At 36.7% G+C, this 21,461-nt stretch overlaps 1 protein-coding gene across 1 annotated transcript; it reads left to right on the top strand.

The window, feature by feature from the left end:
* The first annotated feature begins 559 nt into the window (after window positions 1-559).
* Window positions 560-15,331, top strand: il17rc (interleukin 17 receptor C). Its single transcript, XM_079396615.1, has 17 exons — window positions 560-668; window positions 1,413-1,754; window positions 5,017-5,236; window positions 5,310-5,365; window positions 5,450-5,486; window positions 5,676-5,776; window positions 6,913-7,027; window positions 7,387-7,428; window positions 7,712-7,833; window positions 7,975-8,031; window positions 8,131-8,185; window positions 8,680-8,897; window positions 10,308-10,364; window positions 10,472-10,514; window positions 10,680-10,775; window positions 12,406-12,444; window positions 12,575-15,331. The coding sequence occupies exons 2-17, from the start codon at window positions 1,647-1,649 to the stop codon at window positions 13,249-13,251; spliced, it is 2,043 nt and encodes a 680-aa protein (XP_079252741.1). The 5' UTR covers window positions 560-668; window positions 1,413-1,646; the 3' UTR covers window positions 13,252-15,331.
* The last annotated feature ends 6,130 nt before the right edge of the window (window positions 15,332-21,461 follow it).

Here is a 21,461-nt window from a genome sequence, read left to right as displayed (position 1 = left end):
ATTAATTAATTTATACAGCACAACACATGAAAATCTTGTTACATCTTTCCCCAACTTGATAGTTGCTCTTGTCCTTGTGACAACTAGCCCCAGTCTCCCATAGATGCATTCGGCTTCAGGGATGGGTGTTTTTGGGGTGTTTCTAATGATCACAATCCCATTGCAAACCTTGAGCCTTATTATATCTGAAAGAAGCGTCTGGATGTACTCACTATACTACTCCCTGTTTTGGGTGGTTTCTGTCAGTTATTAACAGCGACTCTTAATTCCAGGTGTATTATTATAACCAGTTGCCATGATACACGAAAGAAAGCTAAACAAATTCACTCGCTACAGAGAATGATCTAGACGGGGGACTTTGCACCTGGCCGTTTCCTGGTTAGATAGATTTATGAAGCTGCAAATAACCAAGATCATATTTCTCAGTCAGCCCTGTTAATTATGAGCACACAAACATCTTTTTCCTATGCAGAGGTTTTCTTCAATAAAGCCATTTGGTGCTGGTGTGTGTTTTGACAGTCAGCTGGGAGGGGTGAGTTTCTCAAGTTCACTCACATGCTCTTTCATTTAATTAATGTGTCAAAGGCAACAACATCTCACAAGGCTTTACAATCCATAGGCCTACTCTGCAGTGCTTCGAAAACACCTTCTCATTTATACCTCTGGCAGTAAGTAAGATTTTGTGTTAAAGCTAAAGTAAAATTGTTTTTGTGTGTGTGTGTGACTAATCTTTTATTGTCATTTTTATTACCATAAGCAACCAATATCACCAATATGTATTTTGAAATCCAGTAACACAATACAATTATATACTAGATGCCTTGAAAGTATTTAAAGAGTAGTCTCAATTCAAAATAAATGAGGGTCAATTACAAATAAGGATGAAATTAAAATATTTTAAAATGTAGTTTAAACAGTTAAAACTATTTAAAAATGGATTTAATACTCAACCAGCTAACAAAAATGTTCTAAGAAAGTTTTGCTAACATTCCCATTAAGTTATTTTGAATGTTCTAACATTATTTCTGAATGTTCTCAGAACATTTATTTTTAAATGTTTTAAAAAAACGCATTTATTTGAACGTTAGAGCATTATGGGAATGCTACTTTTGAATGTTTTCTGAACTGGAGTGGAAATAAAATTTACATACATTACTATAAATGAGAACAACACTCATTGCCCTTTAATAGACTATGTATCAGCAATCCAGGCATTCCAGGCAGAGCAGCAAACATGATTCATGTACACCCACGTTATCTGGCAATCTGTCATACACACGGACACACCTGAGCATTCTTACCGAACACAGATCAACCGACTTTTAGAACCAAAAGCTCAAATCCGACATTACAAGAGCTAAGAGTTTGAATCGCGGAACAATAAATACTAATCGTTTTCTATCTCCTCACAGACAAACCGGGACAGTATGCCGTGTAAATGCGCTCCCTCGCGCTTTCTGCTCGGCGAAATTGGAGAACCGGACGGTGGATTTGGACTGTGTATCCGACCCGATCAAAATATGGTCATCTTGGCTTCTCCTGAAGCCTCATAGAGACAACATAGCGAAGGATATAACCTATAGGATTTTGTTCTTAACCAGTTTCGATTAATTGTCTCTTGGATACGAGAGTGAAACTGTTGCGCAATGAAGTTCACGTGGTGGATAGTCCAACTGCTCCTATTGGCCATCGGAAGTGTGTGTTCACTGGAACGAGTCACACACAACCCTGAAAACAACGTCATCTGTCCTCAGGTTGAATGTTCAGTCTTTAAACATGTTTGTTTGTTTATTACTTGTTTATTTGTATAGTTGTGATATATGTTTGGAAAAAATCCTATATACAAAGGTGTCCAGTGCTCAGTGAATTACTAAAGTATAGCCTATACCTCATTATTATATTGTACCTTATATTATATTATATAATATTATATTATATTAGTACAAAAACAGCACATAGAACAAAAAGAGAATTACATTATGCAATATTATTATTAGTTTAAAAAATATGTAAGTTTATGCCATTTATAAAAAAAATCGATTTAATGTTTGATTTCAAGTGATATAATTATCAAACAACAAGTAGAAAATGCGAGTGTACATATAATTTTCAAGAAAGTTCTCAAAGACAATGGGAAAGATCAATGCCAGTTTGGCCTGAACAAAACATGTCTTTTTATAATTGATTTTGACACACACCTTCCAGTTGCACCCTAGACACGTGATGTAACCTGGTGCTATCGGGTGTTTCGGGTCTTTCAACATCATATACCCTCGGCCAGGTGACCCAGCCAGGGGTGATCAGTCCCCGACTTAGGTTTGTGTAGTCCATGGATCGCCTCATTTGATCCACAGCCATCTATGCCTTTTCAGCGGCATCCATGATGTTCTTGATGGCTTTATTCTTGTGCAGTCCCCTAATTCCTAAGAGCTTAAGGGCCCTGCACAACAATTGGCCGGCAAACCCTCGGCAGCCAACCTCAGCGGGGAGGCAGAGGGTCTTCCATCTCTATTACAACATTCTCCTTTCAACTCCTTGTACTTCCGTTCAAACGCCTCTTCCACCTGGTCTTCCCAGGGCACAGTCAATTCCAGTAGAACCACCTTCCTTGACCTGCCTGGATCCAGTATGGCTCTGCTTTCCATAACTTAGTCCACAAGATCTTTTGGTTCATCGCTTGTTCCTATGGAGTCCACGCCTCTTGTTGTTGCGTCCCACCATCCTACTGATGCGTCTTTCCTCCACTCCTACTCAGATTTCTTCTTGGACCAGTTAACACTTGTCCTTTCCCCGAGCCTTTTCATACCAAGGTTTATTAGTACAGCCAAGCCCTGCGTGTCCTGACGCCACTGTACCCACCAGCACACTGTGCGGCAGCCACGCTTCAGCCTGGTCATCTGCCTCCTGGGCCCTCCACTGCCTACCCATCCTCACCTCGATGCCAGCTGAGGAAACTTTGGTGTCAGTGGATTCTCTGTACAGCAGCAGCTCTCTTGCTTGGGAAACCATGAACTCCTCCTATAGGCTACTGAAGGGGAGTTGTTGCTTGTTCTTCCTTCTGTATAAGGCTATGTTGGTGATACTCCAAGGGAAACCCAACCACCTACGTAAAAAGTGGCTGATTTTATTCTCAAAGCCCTCGACAATAGTTAGGGGGACATCATAAGCCAGCAGTGGCCATAGGAGTTGCGGCAGAATGCCATGCTGGTAAATCCAGGCTTGGAACTTCCCATGCCAGTCCTGACCAATCCAGGTGTGCAACTCTTTTCCAGTTTCAGGGAGTGTGGCTGTGTCCCTAAGTATGCCGTTGAAGACTTTTTCCAGGATCTTAACTGGCTTCTCAGTGATTGATGGGATTTACACTCCTCCAGGGGAGAAATGGAACTTATCGGTTACGTTTCTCTTCCTCACCACAAGGGATCGGGACTTAGCTGGCTTAAAGTCCATTTGGGTCCAACTGATGAGGCATTCTGCAGGCATCTGCAACCTGGTACAAATGTTTTGGTCACCATCAGATCATCAGTAAACACTCTGATAGGGGGCTGTCGCACAACTGACCGGGTAAATTGGCCTCTGTATTCCACCTCTGCTGACTTAACTAGCATATTCATAGCTAAGGCGAACAAGATCACTATGATCACTGAGAGTGCACCCTGTGATTTTTCTTTTCTCCAGCCTATGAAATGCAGATGTTGTTGGTCCAGACGTGACTCTCAAGCATTTTGAACTATTAAAGCAGCTATAATAGTTCAAAATGAGGTCCCTGGTCATATCTGGAACATTATGACGGATCAGTGAGGTTTCTACCAGCTTGCGCGGGATTGATCCATAAGCATTGGCAAAGTCGAGCCACAGCCCCGCCAGATCACCATCACCTTCTTGAGCCTCCCGGATTAACTGGGTGACAAGTCCAAGCATGCCTGCTACTTTCGGGATACCTCCTTTCTGTACAGCAGTGTCAATGTACTCATTCTGCAGGAGGAAAAAAAAATAAAAAATCTTCCCCTCCACGCTGAGGAGTGAGATGACCCTGAAATGCTTAATGTTACTTGAGTTCTCCCCCTTAGCAATCCAGACACCCCCTGCATGTCTCCACTGCTGCGCCACTTTCCCCCTCCTCCAGATGATAATTTTCCATGGTGTTTTCCATTCTTGTAGACCACGTAGGGCACTCCTCTTGGACCCGGTGCTGAGTTTGTTCTAGCTGCTTTGACAACCTCCTGAACCTCTCTCAGGGTTGGGTCCTTGAGGTTAAATGCCACACTGGGTTCCGGTGGGGTTATCAACGTGCTTCATGGTCCAAGGTCCTGTTCTCTTGCTCTGTCGCTGTAACTGGTGCTGAGGTGCTTATCAACCTCATCTTGAGTACAGATGAGATGACCACTACACTTCTGCCAGAGGAGCCTCAGGAGGGGTTTGCGATAAACTCTTTCCATTTGCAAGCCCTCTCCTTGCCCCTCTTTCTGTGCCACTCAGCTCAATGGGTGGTAGTGAGCTGACGATGTTCTGAAGCTCAGCCAGGGCAGCTTTATCCTCCTCCTTTGCTTGCTAGAACTGCTTTCTAAGCACACAGAGCTCCTGCCGCAGATGTCGGATCTTCTCCTCCTGGCGATTTGGTCCCGCAGTACCACTAGAGGGACGCTATTTTCAAAAAATGTGTAAAAATGTGTAAAATGTCCATTTCTCTCAGATTTTTTTTTATATTTTAAAGACTGATAATATTTCCAGAATTATTTTTAAAATACAAATAAGAATAATTGTTTTGTTTGGCACCTCTATGTATGGATATATATATTTTTTCCATTTAAAAAATAAAATAATATTTAATAAAAAATAATTTGTGCATAATCTTGTAATATTATTAAAAAATGCAGTTTTGAGAATTTATTGAAATTTTGCATCTGTAATGCAGGTCAAACCAAAAAAGGAAAAAAAAAAAAAAGTTAATTAAAGTGCTAATACAAAAATGTTTCCTAGATAGTCTGTTTGTAACCTGGAATATGTTTGTGTTTTTAGGCTCTAAACTGCAGGGTGAGAAATACAGATCCTATCACACCACTTGATGTGGTCTGTGGTCCTGTGTATGTGTGTTCTCTGGCCGTGAAGCCAAAACTGTGCTGTCAAAAGAAGGACTGCAAACCCTGTTTGTGGATCAACATCCATCTGAGTATTATTCCAGATCTCAAAGAGGAGGACAGACATATTGAGAGATCAGAATATGAAGAGGAGAGCAGTGGTGAGTTCTTACAGTAGCAGCACATTACAGTTGGCCTAATGGTTTATGTTTACAATAACCTTTGTAATTTCAGGGGACTGGAATTCAGGATGTGTTTCCATGCCAAATGACTCATCAGAAGGTCAAAGGGTAAGTGTTTTGAACATTCATGACAAAATGTAATTTTAAAAACTCCATCTTTAAATAAAACCTTTAACATCTTATACTTAACAGGAAGAACACTCTCTCTGTGAAGATCAGCTAGATCAAGGTAGACCAAGTGAACTTAAAAACTCAAAAATATTTCTTAGCTCTTCATTTGTTTATTAGTGCTAATGTACTTAAGCAAACTGATTTTCTCAAACTGTATTTGCTTTTGCTGAAAGACAGCAGTGGATTCACCATTGTCTGTCATGCAGTGCATAATTAAAGCTTGCCTCTTTGTCTTCTTTTCATGTAGCTACTATTACAATATGCTACCAACCAGCCGAAGTGCAGTATGAGTGGTGCAAGAGATTAGACTTCACAGTGACTTCTACCGCAAGCCGTAAACCTCTCAATGTGAGTGTCACCACCATGTCCATTTAACCCTCATGTTGCCTTCTCGCTATTTTGACCTGGAGAAGATTTTCTTTTTCTCAAAAATGCTAGTTAATGGAATAGTTCACCCAAAAATGAAAATTCTCTTATTAATTACTCACCCTCACGTTGTTGAGGAAATCCACATGCATGGTACTCTCATGAGCGTGCATCGAATACTGACATGGAAGAGAAGAAATTGTTGAATAAAGTTATTTTTGTTTTCTTTGAGCACAAAAGGTAATCTCGTAGCTGCATAAAATTGCAGTTAAACCACTCACGTCACATGGACTATTTTAACAATGTGCTTACTACCTTTCTGGGCCTTGAACGTGTCAGTTACATCGCTGTCTATGCACGGTCAGAAAGCTCTCAGATTTAATCAAAAATATCTTAATATACTCAATCTGACCTAATGACATCAGTAGCACATGGCACAGCTGATTGGTTCTCTCCTGTATCGGTAGCCAATGAGCTCTCTGCTCAACATTCAAATATATGTTTAGTGCTTGTTGTAGCAGTTCTCTGTGTGCTTCTGAAACCCTCTACCTTCCCCAGCTCCACCTGTATAGATCTGCTACGAGGTGATTCATGTATGATAAAGGGAGTTATTTCATGTATGTTATATTTGCAGCAGCAGTATTTCTTACATGCTCACAGCAGCACGTTGTGGATGTATTGGCAGTAGCAAGTCTCGATACTTGCTCTGCCACAGCAGCAGCATAGCAGATCTATTCTGCAAAGACCAAATACATTAACATTGTCACGTACATTACATGCCAATCCCTCCGAGAGTTGTCATGACAGAACTATCCCTTTAATGTTATCGCATTGGACTAAAACTTACTGACTTTGCTCAGGCAAAAATAAATCTATAAAATAATAATAATAAAATTGTCATTAACAGAGTAATATTTGATCTTTTAAAATTAATATTTAATTTGATATTTAATTGAAATATTTCTAGAAGGTCTGGCAGGTTAAAAGTAAAAAATGCAACAAAAAAAAAAGAAACAAAAAAGCTGAATTTCCAGACAATCCTGATTGAAGTACCTTGTAAGTGTGAATGAAATTAGTGACTTGATTGTTATCTCAGTGTTTATCTTTGTGTGGTGCAGCTGACTCTGGTGGAGTATAAAGATGTTGACTTTGGCAGAACAATGAAGATCACTGTTGGATCATTCACTAAGTCACCTGAAGTTGAAATTAATGAATTCCCTACATTAAAAACAGGTAGCTATTGTTTTTACTTACTCTAGATACACATATACAACAGTAGCCTATACAAGTGTAGCTTATTAGTATTTAAAAGTGTATGTTTATTACATTTACTAATTCTATTTAAAAGTAGATCTATCTGTTGTCATTATGCCATTTTCACTCACACAACTTTAGTCTTGTTGAATCTAAATGTTATATTTTACCAAAAAATTAAAAGTCGAAGATATATGCAAATTAATTATGCAAATGCAGCATACAGTGTATGAAAAGTAGCGACAGTGACATCAGGGATGTTTTCATTTACCAGTCAGTAAGCATGTTAAAAATGTTTTTATAGAAAAAAAAATTTCAAATGTTTTTTGTCTTTGCAGTGTGTTCCTTATCACACCTTAAGGACATAGAGCAGTGTAAAGGTACGTTCAGATTGATTCAGTTTTAAATTTCTCTCATTTTAATGTACTGTATGTTAAAAAATCCTTCCTCATTTAAGCCCAAATTTAATTATAGGTTACATTATAAATTCTTTGGATCAGATATTTTGTTTCTGTGTTCAACTAGATACTTCTCTAAAGAGAAAAAAAGAATAATGCTTTTTTTTTAAATAAAGATTTGACATCAGACTTCTTTGTTTGTAGGGTAAAAGACCATAGCGAATGAGCAAATTTAATTTGCTCCATGTTTCCTTTTGATTTTTAGGTCCCAGGGTCTCCACTGAAATACAGGGGAGTGTTGTTAAGGTGCTGTTAGTCGATGAGGATGAAGGAGCTTCTAAACGCCTGTCCCTGTGTATGAAACGTGGAAGAGAAGGGAGATGCTGGGTCAGTGAACTCGCATGTTATTTCTGTCCATACAATACAGTCTGAGGGCTTATTACAGACAAGCAGTAGACTGTACAAACCAGTTTGTCCTTTTCATCAGCTACCATTTTTGGTAACTTACCATACCTTTTCTTCTCTCAGCCCCTGCCAAGTAATAACATTCCACTGGTGTCAGTCACAGACTGCATGTGTTTACAGGTACCGTGCTTTTCAAACATGCACATGCTCAAAACAATGCCTGCTAAAATCTCTTTTGATATTATTTTAACTTGCCTTTTGTGTTTGCACATGCTTCAGGCATGGAAAAATGCTTCAGTTCGTGCGGAAATCTGTCCTTTTGAAAAAAATAAAGGTAAAACCACAATAATATTCAGAGACACCATGACTTTTTAAGTTGTTTGTGATTTACTGGATAAGGATTATATTGTATGAAAATATATATATATATATATATATATATATATATAAAATGTTTTAACATTTAAAATAAATTTAAATATTTTAAAAATTTGTAAAATATAATTTATTATATATATATATATATATAATATTTTTATATATATATAATATATATATATTTTTTATTTACTCTATAAAATAACTAGTGTATGATGTATATTCATTATAAGATTTCATTTATTTACATGAAAACTATTTTAATACTTGTTTTGTCAGAATCATTTTTAAATAATCTAGTGCCCCTGACTCCTTGGTTGAGAATCACTGATCTAAAATCTACACTTTTCTTAAAAATAAAAGTTAGCATCAGTGTCTTGGATATGGAGGATGTTCAACGCCATCTTGATTTATTTTGTCTTCCCACATTTTTTTTTTTTCCACTGGCAGAATTTAAAGCCAATGTCCTGAGCAACATGTCAGTGTCTTTAGCCCACATCAAGACAAATGATGGTAAACCGGTGCTAAGCTGGAATTTAACAGTGCCCTGCAGGATAAGAGTCGAAATGTGGCCCTGTCAGCTCAAGGCAGATGGAAAATGCACAGAAGTTGAAGGATTCAGACAGAAATGCTGTAATGATTGGAGAGAAAACAGCACAATACTATGGGTAAATATAAATTTTGTATTTTCTGTCAAAAATGAAATGAGGCTGTTAGGAAGTAGACACACTGCAACAGTGGGATATATAACCTCTAACACCACAGTGAAATCTTGGACTTTTAAATTGAAACCTGGAAATAAATGCTTTTAGAATAAAAATCCACCCAGTGTTTTTTTTTTAAATCCCTATTTTAAAATCCCCTTTCTCAAATCAGGCTGCTCTGAGATTCCTGTGAGAATGATGTAGTTCTGCACAGGCCCCTCCCACGATAGTTGATTGACAAGTTGATTACCTTAGACCCGCCCTGAGAGAGCCGAGAGCTGTTGTGTCTACTCCGGTGCAGGGGAAGACAAGAGCGTCTCTGATTAAGCGATTGAGGTGTTTTGTTGTTGGATGTAATAATGAACATAGTTCATTATTACAGTTGTCAGTAACTCCCGACATCTGAGCCGCTGAAGACACAGAGGATTAACGTTACTTTCGCTTTGAAGTGAATGCGCTGATCCCGATCTGCCTAAATGCATCTATGTTTACGCGAATCATTCGTGATCCAGCTTCATCTACAGAAGAAGTGAGCATAAGGGTTTTTTATGAATCTTTGCAAATGGCCTTTCCTAATAATGTGCCAGTTAGCCAGTTTCCCCTCATCACCCCACGGAAGAGAGGGGCGGGGTCAGCAGGGGTTAGCATTTAAAGCAACGTGGACTCAAATGGCTTGCTGAAAACAGAGCTGATTTTGACGGGGTAAAAAAGGTGTTTTTTACAACACCACTGAGAAATTTTAACCAAGTATGTTATAGACTTTTCATTAAGACCCTAAAGAATCATAGAAACTTGTGGAAAATGGGCATCCGATGACCCCTTTAACCAAAGTTGTAATTATTTATTTACCTTATTTATTTATTCTGTTTGCGACATTGGAAAGAAAAAATAATTAAATAAGTAAAACATATATACATACATAAATAAATGTAATTCTGACTTTTTTATCTCACAATTGCAAGTTAACATCCCAGAATTCTGACTTTGAAAAAGAGAAATGTGAGACAAAAAGTTGTAATTATCTTTTTAATGTTTTTCATTCTTTGGTGAAAACAGGCGTCCATATCAAAAATACATTTTGACATAAAATAAATAAATATTTAAAGCAAGATTAAACATTAAAGCAACATAAATATTAGAATTTTTAATTTTCACTAAATATCTCCCTTTCACAAGTGACTTCCGGACTTTTGAAACTGAATGATTGACTCCCAGGTGCAAAACAAACTATTATGTTAAATGGACCCTTGTTTGCTTTCATTTTAATTAATGTGAAATTAAATATGGTGCTTGCTCCAACTGAGGTCAAAGCTAATAATTGTTTTTCCAGATGGCTATAAAGCAGTTTGCTTTAATGATATTTGTTCTCTGCAGGCATCTGGGAAGTTTGTGAATATCAGGTCTCAGAATCACCAGCAGCTCTGCGTGATGGTATGACACCATGTGCCTTTTTGATTTCTTTCTTTCAGCATTTATCAGTCATTTAGTGCAAACAGACAATGAACACGGTAAACATTCATCTTTGTCTTTGTCTGCAGCTTGAAGTAGATGGAAAGATTGTGCGGTACTGTCAACATCCCTGTAAGTGTGCGATGAGATCTCATTTATATCCTGTTTAAAGCTGCCATTCATTGTCATTTGATCACATTGATATTTATGTGTTCGATGTACTAAAACTAACATTCGCTAAATATCAGTATGGTCGTTGTTATCAGTTGGTTTATTGTTCACTTCATATTGTTTTAGTGGAGCGGCAGTACTGGAGCCTCCTTCTTCTTCTGCCACTGATCTTTATTTGTCTGACTGCTTTTGGAGTACTTCTCCTGGTGAACAAACTCAAATGTAAGTCTTTACTATCTACTATCTATAGCATCTCTTCGTTTATAAGATGGTTTTCCTCTCAGCAACAAAGAAACTAGAACAGAATGGGTACACAGAACTGTATACTACATATATTTTATTTAAATATATAAAAAATACAATTATATTAAATATATACATAAATTCTATATTTCATTTAGCAAATTATCTATGCATTATATCTAATAATTTTTTTAAAAAAATTTAATTAAGCAAACAAAGCAATACAGACATACAAAAAAAAAAAAACAGAGAAAAAGAGAGAGAGAAAAAAAAGATATGTACCAAGAAGATGCAATTGTGGCAATTATGCTAGTTTATGGAGAGGCAGTAGGAAGAGGAGGTAAACAAGCAGACAAATAGGGAAAAAACAAACATATACAAACAATTATACACATATGTCTGTCTTCCCCTGTGACCTAGTTTTCCCCGTGTTATGTAATTAGTCATTGTGTTCACCTGTCGGTCCTCGTTATCTGTTCCTTTATAAGTTCCTGCGTTGGTATGTTAGTTTGTCGGTTATTAGTTCATGTATTGGTGTGTGTCCTGTTCCCTCTGTGTACCTGCTTCCTGGATTGTATATTAAAAGACTGTTTAATTGTCTCTGCTCGTCGTGCGCTCCTTGCCTTGCACACCACGTTACAACAACTGATCAGCCATTATTTTATTGGATTGAAGATGGTGAAAGAGAGATACAGTTGAGGTTTTGCTGAGATGTTGACTAGGCACTATTTTTGCTCTCAATGGCTCTATTCATGTGTGTCTGTGAATGGCACATATTTTTGTGGTGATCTGTGTAGTACACATTTATTCCATCTCAGCATGCTCTTTGTCTTTTTCAACTCCTTCTTCTTCATTGTGTGTTCTTACCACTTTTTGTGTCTTATACTCTTTTTAGTGAAATTTCTAAGGAATACAAATTTAGTCACTCTTAGGCCATCCAAGATGTAGATGAGTTTGTTTCTTCATTGGAACAGATTTGAAGAAATTTAGAATTACATCACTTGCTCACCAATGGACCCACTGCAGTGAATGGGTGCCATCAGAATGAGAGTCCAAACAGCTGCTAAAAACATCAAAATAAGAAACAGAAAACAAGATTATTTTGCTTACCCCATTGGCAGATTATTTAGCTTGTTTCAATCAAAAACTCATTTAATTTCGACTTGTTTTTTCTGAAATCAAGACAATAATTTTTACTTGTCTAGAAAACCCTTCTTGATTTAAGATTTTTTAAAAATATTTTGGCTGGAAACAAGACAAGTAAGAAAAGCATTTTTTGCAGTGGAGCTTTTCACTTCATAAGACATTCATTTATGGATTGGAGTCATGTGGGTTACCTGTGGATTGTTGTGGTGTTTTTATCAGCTGTTTTGTCTCTCATTCTGACGGCACCCATTCACTGCAAAGGATCCACTGGTGAGCAAGTGATGTAATGCACATTTCTCCTAATCTGTTCTGATAAAGAAACAAACTAATCTACATCTTGAATTGCTTAATTTTGAATACATTTTCAGCATTTTTATTATTATTGTGTGGTAAACTATTCCTTGAAGTATTAAAAATCTTCTCCTTTGATGAGATTTTACATTCTTGTATGTGCCTCTCACAGGGTCGCTTAACGAATGGGACAGAAGATGTCATTCTCAAGGTACACAAGATATTTATTTAAAGTCATTTATGTGTCATATTATCAAGAAGCCTTTTAGTATAGGCAAAGTTCTCCAATTAATTTTACTTACCTTATGATAATCTCATGCCCTATTAATTTCTCTCTCTAGATATGAGGGGACAGGTGTTGTTGCTCCATTCTTCAGCCACGGACCCACAGCTGGTGTGTAAGCTGGCCCAGTTGTTTTCTGAGCTGGGTTTCAGAGTATTTCTCGACCTGTGGAACCAAACAGAGCTCGGTTCTTACGGCCCGGCCGCGTGGCTCCACTCTAAGCTCGATCACATCCAAAAGCATGGAGGGAAGGCTCTTCTGGTGCTTTCTCCAACAACACTTCAGAGAGCCGAGTTGTATTGGAAAATTGCAGTGGAAAGAAAAAGCAATCCTGCCACATACTCCTCAGATATGCTGGCTTCGGCATTGGGCTGCATTTTTGCTGACCGTCAGAAGGGCTGCGCTGAACAACGGTTCATCCTTGTGCAGTTAGACGTTCATGAACTTCACATCAATGAGGAGCATGACATGCCAAAGCTGTTGAGGGGCCTGCCACTTTATAAACTACCCTCACAGTCTCAGGGATTGCTTATGAAACTGTGTTTGGAGAGCCCAAATAACATGAGCGGGAAGTTGAAGAAGATGTGGTGGATGAAAAAGGCACAGAGGAAGCTGGCCCAAGGAGTGCAGAACATTTTTAAGTCAAGGGTGAGGACTGAATCCATGCTCACTCAATTTGATTCACTCAGCCTAAACACAGAAGACACAGAGGAAAGAATTTTTTCTCAAAAATGAACAGCACTGATGTGTCATGTACTCCCTCATCACACCAGAACATTGTTAGGATGGTCAGTCCCAATCTGTCAGTATGGATATGGACAGATGACATGAACAACAAAAGTACCAGAAAGTCCAAAAAACATGGTGATGCCATGTTTTTATGAGCATGCTTGGAAATACCGAGGAAGTTTAGACATGCTATCATGAAGTACCTTTGAATACTATGTGAATATGGCACAATACAGACATATTTACAGTAACTGGCTATTATCTCCGGGAACAGCTTAAAAGGGAAGTCTGCATGTACGGCTTACAAGCCCAAATGAGGATATTCCACAGTACACAGGAAGTAAAGAAATTGATAAATACACTAAAAATGCTTCAAATATTCATACTGTATGTATAGAAATATAAGTGTATATACTCCTATATTTTCATAGGAATTTGGAAGGAAATTTCCTTTAACTTACTGTTTTCATCTCTGCTTTTATTTAAAACCCCTTAACTGTCACTCACAGTTTTGAACATAGACATTATAGAGCACTATCCAAACTTAAATTTTTATAATTCATGAACGAGAACATTTTGTAACATTTCCATGGTAATTCAATGTCTGATTTTAAAATGGGTTTCATAGGAGGAATTTTGAGATTTTAAGTTTTCATTTGATATATAATTTCTTATGATTTCTAAAGCGTGATAGGGAAAAAGGCAACTAAGAAGATTGTCTGTGACAGAGGTCAGAACTCCTGTTGTAAATTTTTCAGGTGCACTCTTGTCATAAATTAACCTCATAATTTTCCTACAGAATTTTTTAACACAAAATGTGGTAAAATATCTATTTAGGAGTCTTAGACCTTTCCAACAATATATAAAATATATAATTTGTCATGATTAGATTAGGATTTAATTGTAAAATACTGAAGTAAATTTAGGCGTCCCACAGAGGGGACGGGTGACAGTTAACAGGTTAAAAGTTGTAAATAATGGCCTTTGGCTAATATCTATACATAAATATATTGCTATTCACATATTTTATATATGGCTGTAATATTTTAATTTAACTTTTGTAATATACAGTACATTTGAAATGCTATGGTTGTACTCAAATATACAGTTTTGACACTAGTGGTTTGTCATGGTCTGATGAGTGGTAGGCCTATACAATAGACTGCATATAGCCAACAGATAGCATGTACGTCTGCATGATGTCTGTTAAAGATCGTTTGATCTGGAAAGCATCTGACACACGTCTTTAAGATGTCAGTTTTACATACATTCTGAATCATAAACATCTTAAAGACATCTAATAAAGGTCTGTTTGACATGCTGGTTAGACTGGCCAACCAGCCTAAGCGGGAGACCAAGTCCAGCAAACTATCAGACTTGAAGTGGATAGAGACAATTAGAGTCTATAAAAAGAAGCTAGGGAGGGGGCAGCGTAAAAATATCATACACCAGACCCACTGTAGACTAAAAATAATCGCTGTTATTTGAGAAGCACGGTCTATAACGTGCGCGACGTCCTCAAGCTGTTGCCGCTTCGCTGATTTTGTGTGTCCATGACTGAAGAAACTGGAAACACATAATTAACCTACTTAGTGGAAAGCTGCCATGAATCCGGTACAATGAGTCTAAATAATAATGCTTCCGCTTTAACTCATTGTGTGTTTTAAAAAGCAGAGCCATTCTCAGTGTCATTACACAAGTTCCAGAATAAGTCTGAAGCAGGTGGCATGTTACATTTCTCCGCACTGGAAACATTGTAATTACATACATATAAAGTGGAGTTAAAAAATAGGCTAAGTTTTAGGGTACAGATCAAGTGTTGGTAAATGTGATTCAATAGGACATCTACTCGCGCACCAGGCAGAACACAAAAACCCTAAAAGCGAAAACTAGAAAATATTGGTTTTACTGACAGCCAAACCATCACTATCCCGTTCGTGAGTATTTAAAACATAAATTCCATGCAGGTCTTTTCTATACTTTTGCCTTCTGCTTGTTGGTTTTGATTTAATGCATTACTGTTTAGCATGCATGGTAAAATATAATTTAGGTTGCCCCTCTCGCCTCCTAAACTAATATCGTAACCAAAAAAAAAATGTAACCTTATACTCGCACTGCAACTAAAAATGTCATATTTAGCTTTAGAAACTTGAAAAGAAACCTGCAATTTCTTATACCTAGTATTTTGACATAAACAATTAATAAATTTAAATTAACGCATGACAATAAACAAGAAAGATGCACAATATAGGCTACAGTAATAACAACATGTGAAATTAGAACATTTAAAATCACTATTATTTTTTTAATGCAGTCATTTAGAGAATAATTATCACAGCTAAGCAGCACTAACAATTAACATATAGTCTAAAATGATGATTCATGAAAGCAGTGGCTTTATTTATTTAACATAAACGTCTTACACCTTAAACTCTACGATTTTTTTTATATATATATATATATATAACATATAGGGTAGAGTGGGGGAAAACGCCCCCCCCCCCCTTAAGGATTGTGCAATTGTTTTTCTATGAAACAAAAGTTAAATGTGTTCAGAAAAGTTATTATTGTTTTAGTGACAATGACATAAATTATAAACCAAGTATAAAACATGTCCAGAGTTTTCATGTTATTAGATTTTTAACAAAAATGTAATTTGTGCCAAGGGGGCGTTTTACCCCACCTATGAGGCAAAACGCCCCCATAGGTTGGGTAAAATGCCCCCCAGTCGGACAAAGCAATTTGCTTTAAGCCTTTACAGCAAAATCAGAGTACAGGCAGCTTTAGCTTAAAATTAAAAAAGAATATAATCAATAATTATGAATTACAAAATAATGATAGCCTATTTGAAAAAAAAAGTTAGCTGATGCTAACTGGCTAGCTAGTTAGCTACCTGATGCTAATTTGAGGTCATTTTTAAATATAAAGTAGAAATACTATTTAGAATACATTTGATGGAAAAAAGGATTTGATGTTCAGAACAGAATAACTACAATAATTGCCCATAGCCCCCTGGGGCCGTTTTACCCCACAGACTATGTTTGAGAAAACAATTATGTCATTCTGAAAATATAATTATATTTCTATTAAATAACACATACTCCCTATCTACAGGCCCTACTGTTCTCATATCATATTTAACTGTGATGTTCTACAAAACAACAAGCTTTAAAACACTTTTTCTCTTACTGCTGAAAATTAGATCATTTACTGTCAAATACGTTTTATCTTCGGTACACTCTTAAAAAAAAAGGTGCTTTGGGACCCTGTATGGTTCCATGAAGAACCTTTTATAGCCAAAGAACCTTTCCATTGCACAAAAGGTTCTTTAGCACAGAAAGGTTCTCTGTAGCACAGAAAGGTTCTTTAGACTAATGGTTTTTCACACTCAACATGTTGCAAATATATATAAATATATATATATATATATATATATATATATCACCAATGTAAGCTTCATGGTGAAAACTTCTACATCATTATTGTCAACGTAGTCCATATTTACAATAACAATTTATCTTGACATTATCTTGTGGTTATTTTGGGAAAAACAGTAGGATGGCGTTTTCCCCCACGTCTCTGTAAATGAAATTAATTGTAAATGAAATCAACTTTTTTTTCTTCAAAAAAATCATCACATGTCATTCTAACAGTAAACACTGTGGAAAGTGGGGGTTTGAAGCACTCAGCATTAGTGTGAGAGTAATGTCACCCTCGCGGATGTTGTTCCTGTCTGCTGTGCTCTGCGTGGCCCTTTTTCATCTAATTTCGGGTCAGAGCACTGTAAAGCATGCGGGGGCCCAGAGAAAGACCAGTGCCTTCAGTGCCACACCGGATTCATCCTGCATGACAACCTGTGCGTGGGTGAGTGAGATGAACAGACTGTAAGCTCGATTCACCTCATGGTCTGTTTCACTCTGAAGTTCACTTCTACACTCTTACACTGATAGATATTGATGAATGTGGTACTGATCTGGATCGGTGTCCCGACAACACATACTGCTTCAACACCCATGGCTCTTATGAATGCAAAGGTCAGTGTGGTTTATCCTCAACACATGGATCAGCAGAGTAACACATTTTACACTTGCACTTAATATGATTTGTGGTTTAATACTGTATAAAAGTAACATGTTAAATGCACTTACTTTTATAATAACAACAAACTATGCATAATTACATGCATGCAAGTAACCCTAAACCAAACCCTAGTTCTAAACCTATGTGTATAGTAAGTACATGTAGTTAATTAATATTACTCAGTAAATATATATATATAATTACACTGTAATAAGGGCACTGTTATAATTACACTGTTTCATTATTTGTCCTTTTTCAGGATGTGATAAGGCCTGTGTTGGTTGTATGGGTGGAGGACCTGCCCGCTGTAGAAAATGTGCTGCTGGTTACAGATCATCAGGCATGAGATGCATAGGTGAGTTTTAGTCTATGTACGTAACTAGTTATGTATTGTCTATTATCTATAAAATATGGGTAGTACTTAATATCCAGCGATATCGTCGACTTGATTGCACAGATACTATTTAAACCGAACTGAGCTGAGCTGGATGTTGACATCACTGAATTTAATGATGAACTGCCTTTAACTGAAAATTGAGGGTTTACTATTGTAATTTTGCATTATTGACACACTATTTTACTATTTAATGCTGTAAAGCTGCTTTGACTGAAAGCTCCTTTATAATAAAGTTGACTTGACTAGTATAAAAAAATCATTAAAATCTAAAACTCAACTAAAATATGTTCTAAAAATGTTTGCCAGTGTTCTCATTAAGTTACAAACATACAGTTCTGAGAATGTTCCTTGTTAGCTGGGTAAAAACACTGCAGGATGTAGACACAAGGAAGTTCAACTAGTGTATATAGGTAATTTGAGAACAAACATTTTTGTCAGCTGAAAGTGTCACATCAGGGATTTTTTTTTTCTCCCCATTTAAATCCCATTTTAGACTTGCTTTGTTTTGCTGAATAATGCAAAAATGTTCCGATTGCCATCTATTGCCATGTTCCGATTGCCATACTATTAATAGCTGGACTAATTAATTTAAAATATATTATAGTTTCATTTGGGAATTTGCTGCTGCTGTATCAAGCTTGAAAATTTACAAGAACAGAAAAATAATCTTGTCTGTAAGGACACAAATGAGTTCTTCTGCAATGGTACCATCTAGTGGCTATAAGAAGCATTTCCATCAAGAATGTTAACAATAACAACAAAAACTTTTTTTTTTCTGTTTATCTAATGTTTCAATTTGATTTGTATATTGTGGTCTCTGGGCCAGAAATTGCAGCTGTATTTTGTTTCTCCTGCAGATATAGACGAGTGCGCTGAAGAGGTATTGGCCTGCCCTATATAGGGCCAATGTGTTCTGTGTGAATACAGAGGGCTCTTTTCACTGTCAGTGTGCAGCGGGTTACACACGCAGAGGTGACACCTGTGAGAGGAGCCAGACAACAGGTGAGCTCAAACACCATTTGAGTTTTATTCTCACAGATATGAAATAACACAGGTATAATCTGTGTTCATGTTATTTTAGTTTTATTGAGTATTGATATATTAGTATTCATTTTCATTCATTTGTTTGTTTGTTTTAAAAACATTTTTAGTGTTCAGTGTTTTTGTCATTTTTATAAGTTAAAAATATTATTATTATTTTAGTTCAAGTTAAAGGGTTAATTCACAAAAATAGATATTGTTGATGCATCACGTGAGCTCTCAACATGAGGCTGAGTAATTAATGACAGAATTAAAATTTTTGGGTGAACTATCCCTATTCTTTCATTAATTACTCAACCTCATTCATCATCTTCAGAACACAAATTAAGATATTTTTGTTGCAATCCGAGAGCTCTCAGACCCTGTGTAGACAGCAACACAACTGATGCATTCAAGGATCAGAAAGGTAGTAAGCACATCGTTAAAATAGTCCATGTGTCATCAGTGGTTCAACTGTAATTTTATGAAGCTACGAGAATACATTTTGTGCGCAAAGAAAACAAAAATAATTACCTTTTTGCATTTAACACGGCATTTAAATCACATAATGTAAAACAAAAAGCACTTGTAGATGTTTCTGAATTCCTGTCTCTCTTCTCAGCACCAGAAGAAAAGGGTCTTTTTGACGACATTCAGGAGGATGAAATCGAAGTTCTGCAGCAGATGTTCTTCGGTGCTGTGCTGTGTGCATTGGCCACATTGGCGGCTAAAGGGGACTTGGTGTTCACCTCCATCTTTATGGGGGCTGTGGCAGCCATGGCTGGATACTGGCTCTCTGATAAGAGCGACCGAGTGACAGATTCCATCTTGAAGCGGAGATAAATGCAAAGTTTGCTACTTTTGAGCTGGGCCATTTCTTACACCATATGATGGTATGTTCACACACACAGCCCAAGGAAGCTGCTATAAGCAACATTTTTTTGTGTGGTAGTCAAAAATAAAGCAATGAGCCACAATAGGCCGTCCATTACTGTGATTTTACTAACACATGTCCTACAAGTGGCTTATTGCATTTGCTTATTGCAAACCTTTTTTTTTTTTACCCCAAATGGTTTTTAATTTGACTAGCAATGTGACAATTTGGTATATTCTTATTTCACTTATAAGTTGACTACTGTATATTGGGAATAAGTTGTTTTTGATTATTAATTTGGGCACTGGCAACGGCCTTGAACAATATCCATCTGTTGTCATTTTTTATTGTGGCCTTTGCATTTTTAGTAGCCTTCAGGTAGTCTACATATGCTGTAGAAATGTATTTGTGAGTGTACATAATGTTTAAAAGTTTGGTTTTGATAAGGTTTTTTTTTAACATCTCTTCTCATCAAGGCTGCATTTACTTGATTAAAAATACAGTAAAAAAAACTATAATATTGTGGAATATATTTTACAATTTAAGAAACTGTTGTCTATTTTAATATATTGTAAAATGTAATTTATTCAGCATCATTACTCCAGAAATCATTATAATATGCATATTGCTGCTTAAGAAACATTTCGTATTATTAAATTTAAAAATTGTTATAATTAATATTTAAATGTAACATTTTATGGAACATGTGATATAATTTTTTCTTTGATGAATACATAGTTTTTAAAAAATCATTAAACAATTGATTTGTAATGTACTTTTTTGTACTCTTGAACATCTCTTTTGATCAATTTAATGTGACCTGGCAAAATATATATTTTTTAAATCTTACAAAACCAAACTTTTGAACAGCTGTGTATGTAACAGCAATATACAATGGATTTTTATGAGGACAAACACTCTTTTGACTTCGACTAATAAACTTTTATTTGTTTTTAAATGAAACAGAGCATATCTCAGAAAGAAAGTCACTTTTATTTAATGGATATAAACAAGCCGACTGACACTCAAGAATAGTTTGGGGAGGGGGAGGTACAACACATACAATAGCAAATATCAGGAAGGTTGAGGACTTTAAAAACATCGAACATGACACAGATTTCACACCGAACACCCCAGTCGCGCCTGCTAGGCTCTCGCACCGCCAACTTTCTCCAACACACACGCAGCATTCACACCCTGTAACAATCCTTTTTGCATACACAGACACAATCATGCAAGCATATCCCACACTCTTTTAGCGTCTCAGATCTGCACTCCGAAAACATGCGAACACTTTTATTTAGTTGCACGGGCAATCCACTGGCAGTGGGCGGGAAGATGTGGGTGAGGACACACCATTCTCAAACACATTACACCATCATGATGCCAATGCGTCTCATCCGTGGGAAAATGAACCCCACGTTCACACGGTATCATTCAGCATGCTGACACTCACATTGGACTTGTTTGCACTGCTGTACAGAAAAAGAACAGTAAACTAATCTCATGTACAAATCTTACAGTCCCAAACTGACATATTCAAAAAAGCATGAACCATAAAAAAACATAACATAAATAAATATCTTAAAAAAGTAAAAACAATGTTTTTTGTTTTTAAGAAGAATTATACTATTTCTTTTCTGGCATTTGTCACAGTGGTTTGTATCATCCAGAGGTTTGCATTTTTTGACATCGTGAAATAAAAGAAACAATGCAACTGGCACACAACAAATATAAATATAGAGAGAAATCTTCACTTTTGTTCTCTTTATTTTGGGCCTTTGCTCAAACCAGAGGCCCTTTGACATACGTCGTAGTTTTATAAACCCTACAGGGCTGAATCTT

This window comes from Barbus barbus, assembly GCF_936440315.1.
Source record: "Barbus barbus genome assembly, chromosome: 37".
NCBI classification, from domain to species: domain Eukaryota; kingdom Metazoa; phylum Chordata; class Actinopteri; order Cypriniformes; family Cyprinidae; genus Barbus; species Barbus barbus.
The sequence above is the reverse complement of the archived record's forward strand: the minus strand, read 5'-3'. Positions and strand labels throughout refer to the sequence as shown.